Source organism: Erythranthe guttata, chromosome 13 (genome assembly GCF_056151865.1).
Source record: "Erythranthe guttata isolate IM_541 chromosome 13, IM_541, whole genome shotgun sequence".
NCBI lineage: Eukaryota > Viridiplantae > Streptophyta > Magnoliopsida > Lamiales > Phrymaceae > Erythranthe > Erythranthe guttata.
In genome coordinates, this window is record NC_142545.1 from 17,310,276 (window position 1) to 17,322,779 (window position 12,504).

A 12,504-nucleotide genomic window follows, 5' to 3' on the forward strand; every position below is an offset into this window, starting at 1 on the left:
TTTCAAAATTTACGATTTTTTTTATTAAAATCTGATTTTCGATCCGAGCATATAGGTTTTTCGTCTTATGTCATACACAAAATGACATTATCATGAATTTCCAATATTTACTTGCTCGATTATTTGAAAAAAAAAACTCGAAATGCACACGTCACAGAATCTGCACAAGAATAAAAAGAGTAGAATCTGATATATGTAAACCCTCGTTACAATCATTACAAACAAGTCGGTCAACGGAAGATTAATCTTGCATCGGAACATCTAATCTAAATCCAAACTACAACCTTGAAAATGTTCTAAAGATCTCTTTGGAGTGTACGTTTTTTCATCACACGCGCGCACAGATCATGTGCAGATAACTTACACGACAAACAAAAAGGAAACGGCTAAAAGTCAGTAGGTCTGCCCAGGCCAGAGTATACAGCTTTCCTTAAAAGGACATGAACATCCTCTGTTAATACCTCGGCATCTAATTTCTCGACAAGCGGCCAAATCTGTTGAACATATGCCACAAGAAAAACGAATATCAGATCCCGAATAAAGAAAGAAATAATAAATATTTTTAATATTGGAAGCGCACTAAGAGCTTACTTCTGAAGCATACTGCCGTGTTAAGGCCTTGACATAACCCAGGGTTGATAAACACCACTGCTCCTTTTCACCAACGTTATAACCTTTTGTCGTCTTGCCGCCATTGGAGTGACTGCAACCACCACGAATACATTCAAAATCAATCACAAGCGGCAAAATAAGAAGACAAGAAAAACGGTAAATACCAATAAAATACAACACACTAGGACAACATAGAATTTTAAGTACAGGTCACCTTTTTTCGGAAATTTCACCCTCTTTGTCCAACTCCATTGTCGATGTATCTTCAGGGTCAATTGCCATTTCATCTGCCTCACCGGACAGGTGCAAAGATCCTTCCGTTTCTTGAAGTGGTGCAGCTAATACATTAGAGAAGCTTTTGTACAAGAAGAGGAATAATGCCTGCATGCGTCAATCAATAACAAATTCAGTAAAAAAAAAAAGTGACACATTCGAACTCTAATAGAATCATTACAACTGATACACCTAGTATATTTGTATATACCTCAATTTCATCGACGGCTCGTGCAAAAAGAGCCTCTTTTGCTTCTAAAGAATCGCGTGTAGAGACCTCCTCCTCTTTTGTTTTTTCAACCTTTGAATTCAAGCGCTTCATTTTCACGGGATTTTCAGCAAGAACCGGTTCACCGTCCACAAGAGCAAGAGTAGGCTTCGACTTAGCATCATCTAGCTCAGCCTGGGCTTTGGATGCAGCTTCTGTAACTAATTGAACACTCTTCTTTAGGGATGCTATCTCTTTTCTCAGATCAGTGATACGACTGAATGTCTTGGAAACAGCATTTCTCAGGACCTGTAAATGAAAGAGATTCCGTTATTCTTCGAGTACATAAAGAGGCCAACTTAACTTATAGAAACAATCATCAGGCTAAATGGATTTTTTATACTATACCTCCCATGGGCGATCAGAAACATGAAATTGGTCAACATTTGATGATAAGAAAACCCATCTGACAATAGCAACGTTAGATATAAGGCGGTACCCCATCATTCTGTCAATGGATAGCGCCGTCATTTGAGCACTGTTCTTCCAGAAAGAACTCACTTCGGAAATCAGCATAACTTGTTTGTCCTGGTCCGAACAAATCCTTGCAATGACTTGGCCATACCTCTCCAAAACGGTTATCAAATGAGTGAAACTTTTTGAACCAATATTGAGAAGTGTCTGAACAACCACTCTGAGTGTGACCTCCAACCCATGAGACGGAAGAACCTGATCTTCAATCCATGAAATAATATCACGGGACGTCACGCGTTCTTTGACCATGACATTGAGTTCCGAGGAGAGACCGTGCTCGGTTTGATCTTCATCTTCTGCACTGTATCTGAAATTTGTGGTCCCTTTTGGTGGAAGCAACTCTTCTAAAGCAGGGGCACTCTCAATGCTCTATATGCACAGGTCAAAAAAAATATTACTTGGCTAACAAAATATCGGTTCAATAGAAGAATGGTTGTGATGTTACTCATTTCACTCTCATAGTTGTGAAAAGACATCATCTGCACAGGACGGAACATATAATCCAAGTGGCGGTTGAAGAAAATTGTAGCAGATCGAACTAAGAGCGGAAAAATGTATATCATGCAAAACCATATGACATATAATACCTACAAATTAATGCAAAACAAGCATATACTTCACCATCTAACATGGATCGGAAATAGACTAATGAAACACAAGCCCTACATCATACGTAAAACAATTAGAGTTAACCTATTGAGATCAGATATATGATTCACATCTCAAGTTCAAGTATATGTTCACAACTTTGCAACTACGGAAAAAAAAAAAAAAAAAAGAACAATCATAATTTAAAAATATATTACTGATTAAATTCTAGATGCAGGGTACAAGAGTCCAACCAAAGTAAATAATGAATGACATATATACCTGCTTAATTTTCTCCCAATATGATAAGCGTACTTCCCTTTCCAAAACCTCCTGAACAAACACTCGCTGCGGGGCCCATTTTGGAAGGTCCAAGACATAAGCCCATTCTTCCCAAGGCCAAATGAACTGGAAATTCGATCTACCAACAAAACCAAGAAGATGGAGCAGGAGAAACAACTCTTAAGATTGATATTCCATCATAGGTTGGCATGCATAAAATGGTACGTTTAAAATCGACTATCAACCTAAATAATTTACTATGTTCTTAAAAGACAATGCATGAAAGACTCTGACAATGAAGATTTCCAAATATCTACCAATAATTACTCTGTTTGGCTAATTGCCCTCTATATCAGGTGCTTGTTAGGTTCTTGAAAAATAATAACCTCCCCATCAGAAACAGGGTAGTCTTTTACGAATCAGTACCCGGCCTGTCCGATCAGGTTTACACAATAAGGAAGGACAGGTCTGGACCGGGAAATGTAAACCCAAATTCCCACCTCTACTTATTTTTTACACATCATAGTTTTAACATCAACACACACATACTCCAACACTTCTCTGTAATGCTTTCCTCGGAAAATCAAAGGTAACAACATATTACCTATAGAAAAAGCACAGCCAAACTTCTAACCAACATTTACAGCAAACTAAGGCTACATTGTATGAGAAGATTTCTGACTTACAAATGGTGTGAAAACCAAAGGACAAGACGTGTTCGGCACTCCATATCTAAATCAGCAATTTTATCGAAAAGAGAACGAACAGCCCCCGCTACAACTGCTGGAAAGGCACCTGGAAGAGCCTGGAAGTAACCTCGCAGTTAAAACACCAGACAGATGCTAGATAGCCTAATAGAGTTGTAAATTACGCTTTACAAAATAAAGGTGGCAGTCATGGACAATGACAAACGGGGTCAAATAGGGAATATAAGTGGGCACCTTGCAGAGGTCCATAATGACCAACGTATAATAGATGGGCTTGAAAGGAGGTTCGGGCAATAAGAGAATCTGCACGTTACAAAGACAAACACCGTATGAAACAACTGATACAAATTAAAGCAAAGTTCATTGTGTCTCAAGATGCACTCATGGCACTCTTCCCCTCCCTCAATTGAGTGCAGTCACATACTACCCACTTTTTGTTTGATAAATTCGCTTCAGCAAAATATTAGTAAGAGATATCGGATTAAATCAAGACAAAAACACAAAAATAAATGAATAAACAAACACTAATAAGACTCTGTACCTGAGAGAATATTGTCTCAGCCATAAGGTACTCATATCGAAAGGAAACGGGCAGGCCAACCATGGATGCAGCACATTCCTTTCGACTAGCTTTGCAGGAAACGAAAAGCAAAAGAATAAGAAAATTGAAACGAGAACGTATAAGCAGAAAATAAATTGTAGAAAGCTGCCACACCAACTCCCATAAGATGAAGATACTAAAAACATTTAGTTATATGTTCTAATTTGCTGAATCAGCAGCAAGATATGTATCCCAAAAATTAACGCAGCACTACAGCAGCAAACATAACCTAAAAAATCAACACATCTACTAACCATCCATTCAAGAAAAAAAGCACGTCCAACAAATACTCTTCCACAACAAACCGATCTATAGGCTGCACATCCTGTAAAGAAGAACAAGGGAGGGCATAAACCACCAAGAAGTGTATTAAGGAAAATACTTATCAATGCATGTAAAGCCAAAAGGAGAGCCATTTCTACTTGAGAATCTTTTTTTCAGATGTCCTAACATGTTAAATCATGGTAACTTATAGGCACTAAGGTTCAATCCTGGTGAACAGAAACATGTTTGTTAAACTATGACCAATTACCATGTCAATGATGTTCACTTGTAAATGGAATATCATCAACAGTCAATTCAATACTGAAATTAACTGTGATAAATGGAGCGAACTCCATCAAATTTTCATGGAGGCAAAAGTCAAATGGAAAAGAGAAGCAAAAGAGTGATGTGAAAATTTCATCCAAATGGGAAAAGAAGAAAATCCATAAAAATAACCAACTGAAATAAAAATCGATCAGGAAGGAAACAACTCAAGAGAAATAGCAGAAATTACTGCAAATAAAACAGGCCAAAAATAGCTTACGCTGAGCATTTAAAACATCAAATTAATCTACAATGTTTTAATTTTGAAGAAAGAATGAAAAGAGAAAAGACAAGGCATCAGAAAACAAAGAAATGTCATTTTGTAATCTAGTACAATTTACCTCCGTCTTACTAGCAGGAAATATGTTAAGTCTCCTAATGCGATGAGGATATTTTAATTCAGCTTCATGCTTTTGCTTCCCATACGCAATCCCCGTAAATGATGCCGGAGGATCAGGAAGCTCAGGGCAGTTTAAGGGACCAATATCGTGAGACTTCCCAGCAACTAGCTGCGGTTCAAATGAAAGGTGTGGTCTAGGAACTGCAAAGGAATAGATTGCAGAAAATAATTTAGAAATACATTTATATAAAATGTATTATTATGCACATAGTAAGATTATTTAAATGAACTATACGGCTCCAAGGATAAAGATATCAAATCAATGATCTAGATTGACAGAACTTCGGGAACTGAAGTGCTAGTTAGATTTCACTATGTGAGCTTTTTAGTTTTTAATAAATTCAATCACTTGAAGCTAAGACTTGATCTATAATAGGCTTCTTAAATGGAACTTCTCCAACAATTCGATCAATATTAATAACAAAAAGTTATTCAAGACCACATTGGAAGATGCAGAGTTCCACCAATATTAACATCCATGAAATAACTACTTGACAAGGGATATTTGTGCGCCAAAAGGTTCACTTGTTTGAAATGTTCTACATTTTTCCAATGGATTATAGGCTGGCCTATCCGGAAGTTACAAGTATAATAACATAGTGACGGTCACAGAGACATCCAAAATACACACTGTCATTTCAGACATGCTTGTGATATTCTGATGTATCATTGTAGGGCCCAAACTACAGAATAGGAAAAGAATACGAGACAAAGAAAGTAAATAGAAACAAAACAATACCACTGTCCAGCTTCCAGCCCTTGTCGGAAAGATCTTGAATCCGGCTCCATAAATCCTCCACGAAATCCTACAAGGTACACAAAATAAAAACTTAAAACCGGAGAATCTGCTAAATATACTTGTTACGATTCATTGTATCCTCTTTTCCTATCTTATAGATTAATGCAGAATTTCTGTTGAATGAAAATAAGATGTAATATATTTCCAGATCAAGAAAGGATAGAGAAATAGAAGACATACTTTCCCACCATCAGTCTGACTTGTATCATCAATAAACTTGAACGGTGAGCAGCCAGCATCAGAAACATGTCTCCTGATACTCATGTAGGCTTGTATTCCCACCATAACCCTATCAATCTCCTCAGGAATTTGCTGGTAATCAAATAAACTTGAATAATTATTTCAAAAAGAAAAAAAGAAAAAAAAAAAAGCACCAAAACTATCAAACTTTACACTGTATTGATCATCTTCACTAGGAAATTAAAGAAGTTACAACATATACAAATTGATAATTGTAGCAACACAAGTACCCAAAAGTTACAAACACATAATGCACACAAGCTCAAATGAGATGCCTAAACCCATGTCATACTGAGATTGCTGAAAATGCAAAACACTTTTAAGCACTCAAGAAAACTCACCATTGCGTAATCACTAAAATTAAGAATAATACTATCCCTATAAAAGGCTTTCCTTAAGAATATAAAAACACAAAACGAAGAAAAACATATGACTGTTGCTTGTGACTGTTTCTTGTTATCCATTGAGGATTTCTTTCATCAAAGCAAATTTGAACTTGACAAAATAGAAGCATAACCCTCTCAGAAAAGTTCCACCAAATAATGACCATAAGTAATCTCCATTCTATGACCGGAATGAACATCAAGAGAAGAGAAGCAAAAAATTACCTCGACAAGTTCTGCTCCACCCCAAGGGAGACATGACAAAATAGAAGTAATATAAAAGTCAGCGCAAGCTTGCCAAGAGGGATTTCCCTTATCCTCATCCACAGTTGTTGCTGCTGATGACAGCAGTGTTTCGAATAGGACTATTAAGGAACTTGCTTGAAGAACTTTGCTGCACATCTGTATTTAACACACCAAGAAAAGAAAATAGAAGTCCATATCATCAAATGGGTCACTTACAAAATCGTTTTGCAACAGAGAGTACAGTCACATAAACTAGACTACTACACACCATGCTCAGAGTAGACACATTTATATAGACACACGTAGAAGTGGCTATTCGACGTCTTTTCTTCAATATAACACTTGAAAGAACAGAAATATTTTCAACAATGCCAATAGATATCACAACAGAAGTAGCAAACGAAGCAGCTTCATGAGTTTACAGAAGGAGGCCATGAGATGATTAATTCCCAATTAATCAAATATGCCTTACAGGAACAAAAATCTGATCTATCATTGTGCAGCGATCAAGGTTAAACCCAAAAGATGAATCCAGGTTATTGGCCCTATAAATGACCACATTTTCTCAAAACTTCTAGGATTTCAGTAAATTTAATTGAAGATATTCCCGAGTTTATATTTGAAAAGGAAGTCACCCCCACCTCCACAACAACCGTCATAATGAAAGGACCTTGCATCCATGGGTACAAAAGTTACAATCCTACAGCGGACTATAAGTAATGGAACTTGGGTATCATAGATGTGAACTATCAATATCATCAATACCTTTGAGAGTAGAAATTTATCAAATTGGTAAGGTTTTTATTATGATTCACAATTCCAAAGTTGTGAACAGAAAATAGAAACATTCAATCCTTCACCAAATTACTAACGAAAAGGTAAAGATAACTTATCATTCAACAATGATCCAACAAATTACATACCAAGACAGTCAGAAAGCGCATAAGTATGCGGACTCTGTTATTATCTCCAGTATCTAAAGCAACCTGTCAACAAATAATAATATATCAATCAACAAACAGCAAAAGAGTAATCAACAAATTTCCATTCATCTCAACAAGCAGAATAACAGTAGGATTTTCCTTTCAGAGAAGGCGATTTTACTTAGTAACGACACACCCAGGATTTTTAAACAGGACAGTAATTTTGTTTCAATTTGCAGTGTGTTCTAAGAGAGCAATGAAAATAACCTACATGGTCTGAAGCAGGACAGGGATTTAAGCATGCATGCACGTCTGTGCACTAGTGTCTTGTGTGAAAACATATGGACTGTGTGTTAATTTGTGTGAGTGTGAGAAAAAGAAAGAGACAGAGACAGAAACATTGTTACAACATGACAGATTCATTTTAACATGCTTCCAAAGCAATTCATTAATACCTGCAAATTATCGTGCGTATTCTCTACAATTCTCCTCACAAAATCTTCATCTTCCAGATTTAATAAACCAACCTACAATAGTAGAAGAATCTTAATTGAAGTACGGAGAGCTTCTCACCAATATGAACAAAACATAGAAATATCATTAAAAACTACCAAGAGTCCAACTATACATATCATAAAGCCAAAAATTATTTCATTGGACTTCTATCATATGAAAAGACAAATCAGAACATATTTGTAGGGTCAAATGAAAAACCACTTCCAAACGCTTAAGAATATGAAAATGCGGATGATAAATTATTTTAGGCGCCTTTGCGTTTCTATCAGTCAATAGCGTATCACAATTTTTTTCTATTTGATGTAGCAATTTTAAGAGCAAAATATGCTAATTCTTCGCTGTCTAACACTGCAAAGACCTCCGGATACATAAATTGTGCTCTGAATTCATTAAATTTTGATCAACGGGATTCAATTCAACTGAATTTCATGATTGACATATTTGGTTTGAACTTTGACAGAGATACAAAAAATTTATTCATAAAAAGGAAATGAGTTGTTTAGATGATGGAACCCATCCCGCCACACACATTTCTCTACTTGATTTCAATGTCAATACTATCCTGAGATTCATGTTTTCATGGACCATCGTTGACTAATATATCAATTTACAATAAGTGGCTACTCTCCAGATTAGTTAGAGTCTGAGAAACAATAAAACTATAGATCATGGAAAAATAGATGAAGAAACCTCCAATTGGGGGTTGGGGGTAAAAGAGAACATACCAGCGTTCCATACAAAGGTATCTTGTGAGGCAGCTGTTCAGCACACTGGAGAAGGAACTGCCATAACACGCATATAAAATCAGGCAACTTCAGCATTACGAAGATTAAACATGAAACATAAAAGATATACTACACCGTGTCCTTTATCCCACTTCAGATTAACTAAGGATTGGTATACGCGGACAATATATTTTCCAACTGCTTCTTAATACATAAAATTCATCATTCTTAAGCCCTCCATACTGTTATTTTTTTCTAAAATTTCACAACGAATGCTATTCTCTAGAGATAGAACGTCAGCCATCAATACAAATTACAATTACTCAAGGAAACAAAAATTAAGACAAACAAAATTAAAGGAAAAAAGCGGGAAAGTCCTCACAGATAAAATATCTTCACCGGAATGCAATAATTCACGGCGAACCACGCCAAAACAAGTCTCCTGCAGTGGAAGAATAAAACAATATTACTTCAAAAGATTTGTCAATTAGGTCAAATGGCCAGTGGCAGTAAGAAAATAAGTAACAACGAGTTTTGGCAAGTAACGAGGAACAAATTCCCAAATTTTACAAAAACAGAATTAGGGTTTTAAAAGAAAGGCGAGGGTTGAAGTCTGACGAGTTGGTCTTTGTAGTCGGCGTTTCCTCCGTACTCCGCGCATTTCTCTCCGATTCTAAGAACCAGACTTCTCCAACTACTCATTCCGACGGCGAAAGGCGGCCAAATGTTTGAAAATTTTGGAAGAGCGCGGTGGCTCTCGACGGACGGTCGAGTAACAGAGGAGCGAAGGGTTTAAAGACTTCAGTTTGTGAAACGTTAATTTATGGGTCGGAACTCGTCACATACGGGTCGGGTCGAATAGGCTTTTTTGGCTTGAGATTTTAAAGTTGGGGTCATGTGCAAAGTTTAAAATAATACAAGGAGTTGTGTGCACAAGGCTCAAACCACAGGGGGTTTAAGTGCTATTTATCCTAGTTCTTTTTTTTTTTTTGATAAATCTTAAGTAGAAATATTGAAAGTACTAATTATTGTATTATGGTTTTCTGTAATATTTTGGCTCAGTATGTATTTTTTTTCCTTTTATTTATATAAAAATATAAATTCCATTTTATTGTTGGGGTCCCTCATCATAATAATATTTTTTTTCAGGGGCCATAATTAAAATATATAATAGTTGAGTGTCCTATGCATAAAGTACTTGTGTTCAAAATTGAAATGTATTTTCTTCAAAGTGTGGTATGCATATCGAATCGAACTAACACAAGCGACGTATGTAAGTCTGGAAAAGTATTCGTTAATACACGACAATGCTTCTCAAATCCCGGTTCGAAATTGTGTTTCAAAACATGAATAATAAAATTACGGCAGCATGCACACACAAATTATGTTATATAAAAAACTATTGGCGACGTAAATCTGGATCTCAATTTCCCGGCATGCCTTCTGGCATCAAATTGGGTGAATAACTTGTCACCCATTAGGTAGTGATCGGATTTAAATTTCTCGATGTACTTTCTTGAATCGGACCGTGCGGGTACCTCATTATCCTTTAGCTTTGTCTCTCTCCCGGGCTTGATCATCGGATATTTCCCATCTTGTCTAAGTCTATACATGACCACAAAGTTGTTCCAATGGTCCGAATAATAATCACAATTTGTATCTATGAAAACGGTCCCCAGTGATGGGGAATTCTCAACCAAATGCACAAGGAAATTTTCTTCACTTGCACACCCACAATAACCGGCCATTCTCACAATCTTCAGGTTTTTATGATCAAATCTCTTTGCCTCTTCCGGAGTTACTTCGGGAAACGGTATCATGCTTTTTATCTGTCACAACCAAGAGCGGAGTACTAATTGCAACGGAAATTTAAAAATTATATATTAAAATAGAAAAACAGAGAGAGATTGACAGAATTCAGAGTTGAATTAAGTACCTGAAAATCAAAACACCGTGGGCGGGACACCAAGTAGTCTATCTGTGTGCCAGAATGAAAAATACCTCAATAGGTAAGAGCAGGATTCATGATAAAAAAATATTAAAAAAAATGGCAAAGGAACTCATTCGTATGAAGTTGAAACAGTCACCTTGAGTTTAAACTCGTGTAAGTGAGGAGATGCCTCGATCAACGATGTGAAAAAAAGAAGGCTTCGGTCAACTTTCGACACAATGTTCAGTTCCAGCTGTTTCAGAGCTCTAAACTGATGAAAATCAGGAGGAGCAATTGTTCTCTCGATGCTCTGTTAAAAAAAAAATAAGGAAAAAACATGAAAAATGTTAGTTATTGTCGTGGTCGCTAAGATCGATTGTTCAGTGATGTGATGCACATACCTCCCTCTGAACATTCTCGGTTTGAAGATTCAATACAAGCTTCACCAGTTGATTTGAATAAGTGGAGTGTTTGTTAGGTTCATAAATGAAGGACTTACAAAACACCCCACCAAGAGTTAATGTACACGACACGAGATTCATAGCAGATATCACCAGACTTTGGAGACTGCAACAGTCGGATATTTCCAATTCCTTCAAGTTTGTGGCAGATATCACCAGACTTTGGAGATTGCAACAGTCGGATATTTTCAATTCCTTCAAGTTTGGCAATGGATCAACAACTCGAAGATCTTTTGTAGCATCGGAGGCCCTTATGCATAACTGTTCAATATAAGGACACGAGTCTAGAAAATAGTGAACCATCTCATCCTGTATATCCACGTCAACCAATCGGATCGATCTTAGTGAGCGAAAACCACTAAGGTATCTTAGGGAGCTCCTAATACACCTCAACTTATGTAAAATTGGACGGTACTTCTCACGATGAAATTGTGTTACCAATTTTATAAAGCTAGGAAACTCATAGCTGCAATGAAAGCCACAATCGGCCGACAGATCCAATTCAAATATTTTTACTTGCTTAAGCATGGCGGAATATATCCATTTATCAATAGCAGTAGATTCAGTCTTTTTTCGTGTATTAGAAAAGCGAATAACCAAACTATCAACACGGTTATACAACTCGAGGACACGATTCACGAAAGCTTCTAACTTTTTCCTAGTGGCAATATCCTTATCATGAAATTCCAATGTGACAGACATAAACTTCCATAAATATTTCCATCTAGTAGAGAGAACACTTGTTCTAACCGCATCTTTGATGTTCATACACGAGAGTATGGCAACAATGATATCATCAGGCAACTCTTCAATCGCAGTTCCCTGATATGTATATCGTGGCAAGCAAAAGTTTATGAAACAGAATAAATCAAACCACAACCGCGTGCAGAAAAAATAAATAAATAAATAAATAATCCATTACAAACCTTGTGTATCCGCTGTCTTTTTCTTGGGTTTTGTGTATCTAAATCCGCCTTGTGCTTCTTCACCTCCATCTCATCAACAAGTTTGGGTGAATTGATTTGGCCAAAAGTTTCACCAGCTTTTTTGATCGCTCGGCTTAGGAAAAACTTCTTTGAATAACCAAACAGATTAAAATTTGTTCAACAGGAAGAGATATAAAAAAAAAATAAAAAAAAATTCAATTCTTTCTACAATGGACAAACACAAATTAGATGGAACTGAATTGTGCTGGTTCTGAAATAGCGAGGAAGAAAAATTGCTATCCGATTCAAATTCTAACTGAATTAGGTTAGGATTTTAATAGGATTTGTAGAGCACCGATGGGGTTTTCAAAGAAGAATTACGTTGGAAGGTTGATTTTGATAGGATAAATAACTATACTCCGATTCAAAAGGTAATTGCACTTTTGCACCCTCCAATTATTCATGTTTGACACTTTGCCCCCTTAAATAAAAAATATGGCAGATAGCACCTTCAAATTAAAATTTGCTGGCATATTATACCCAAAACTCCAATCCAAACCGT

General features: G+C 36.5%; 2 protein-coding genes across 4 annotated transcripts; both read right to left on the reverse strand.

The window, feature by feature from the left end:
- Positions 1 to 175: 175 nt before the first annotated feature.
- On the reverse strand, positions 176 to 9,559 carry ABH1 (ARM repeat superfamily protein). The gene is made up of 19 exons (XM_012993234.2): positions 9,244 to 9,559; positions 9,008 to 9,067; positions 8,626 to 8,682; positions 7,840 to 7,911; positions 7,385 to 7,447; positions 6,441 to 6,617; positions 5,773 to 5,904; positions 5,533 to 5,599; positions 4,735 to 4,934; positions 4,060 to 4,130; positions 3,746 to 3,830; positions 3,439 to 3,507; positions 3,184 to 3,302; positions 2,498 to 2,636; positions 1,502 to 1,996; positions 1,097 to 1,402; positions 827 to 993; positions 592 to 703; positions 176 to 494 (listed from the first exon to the last, which is right to left on the reverse strand). The coding sequence occupies exons 1-19, from the start codon at positions 9,325 to 9,327 to the stop codon at positions 387 to 389; spliced, it is 2,583 nt and encodes an 860-aa protein (XP_012848688.2). The 5' UTR covers positions 9,328 to 9,559; the 3' UTR covers positions 176 to 386.
- A 340-nt stretch (positions 9,560 to 9,899) lies between these two features.
- Positions 9,900 to 12,492, reverse strand: LOC105969102 (putative FBD-associated F-box protein At1g05080). 3 transcript variants are annotated; one of them, XM_088811418.1, is made up of 6 exons: positions 11,943 to 12,148; positions 11,767 to 11,838; positions 10,957 to 11,325; positions 10,713 to 10,865; positions 10,562 to 10,603; positions 9,900 to 10,454 (listed from the first exon to the last, which is right to left on the reverse strand). In XM_088811418.1, exons 1-6 carry the CDS (start codon positions 12,009 to 12,011, stop codon positions 10,008 to 10,010), a joined length of 1,152 nt encoding a protein of 383 aa, XP_088667544.1. In that variant the 5' UTR covers positions 12,012 to 12,148; the 3' UTR covers positions 9,900 to 10,007. The 3 variants fall into 3 exon arrangements, with proteins under 3 accessions (XP_088667544.1, XP_012849293.2, XP_088667545.1); XM_012993839.2 differs by having other exon boundaries at positions 10,957 to 11,838; positions 11,943 to 12,492; XM_088811419.1 differs by lacking the exon at positions 11,767 to 11,838.
- Between the last annotated feature and the right edge of the window lie 12 nt (positions 12,493 to 12,504).

Coding starts and splice junctions, on each gene's coding strand:
- LOC105969102 (XM_012993839.2), bottom strand. CDS start 12,011: ATGGAGGTGAAGAAGCACAAGGCGGATTTAGATACACAAAACCCAAGA. Junction 11,839..11,942: donor AAAGACAGCGGATACACAAG/GTTTGTAATGGA, acceptor TATACATATCAG/GGAACTGCGATTGAAGAGTT. Junction 10,866..10,956: donor CCGAGAATGTTCAGAGGGAG/GTATGTGCATCA, acceptor TTTTTTTAACAG/AGCATCGAGAGAACAATTGC.
- ABH1 (XM_012993234.2), bottom strand. CDS start 9,327: ATGAGTAGTTGGAGAAGTCTGGTTCTTAGAATCGGAGAGAAATGCGCG. Junction 7,912..8,625: donor TACCTTTGTATGGAACGCTG/GTATGTTCTCTT, acceptor CTACTATTGTAG/GTTGGTTTATTAAATCTGGA. Junction 4,935..5,532: donor GGGCTGGAAGCTGGACAGTG/GTATTGTTTTGT, acceptor ATTCCTTTGCAG/TTCCTAGACCACACCTTTCA.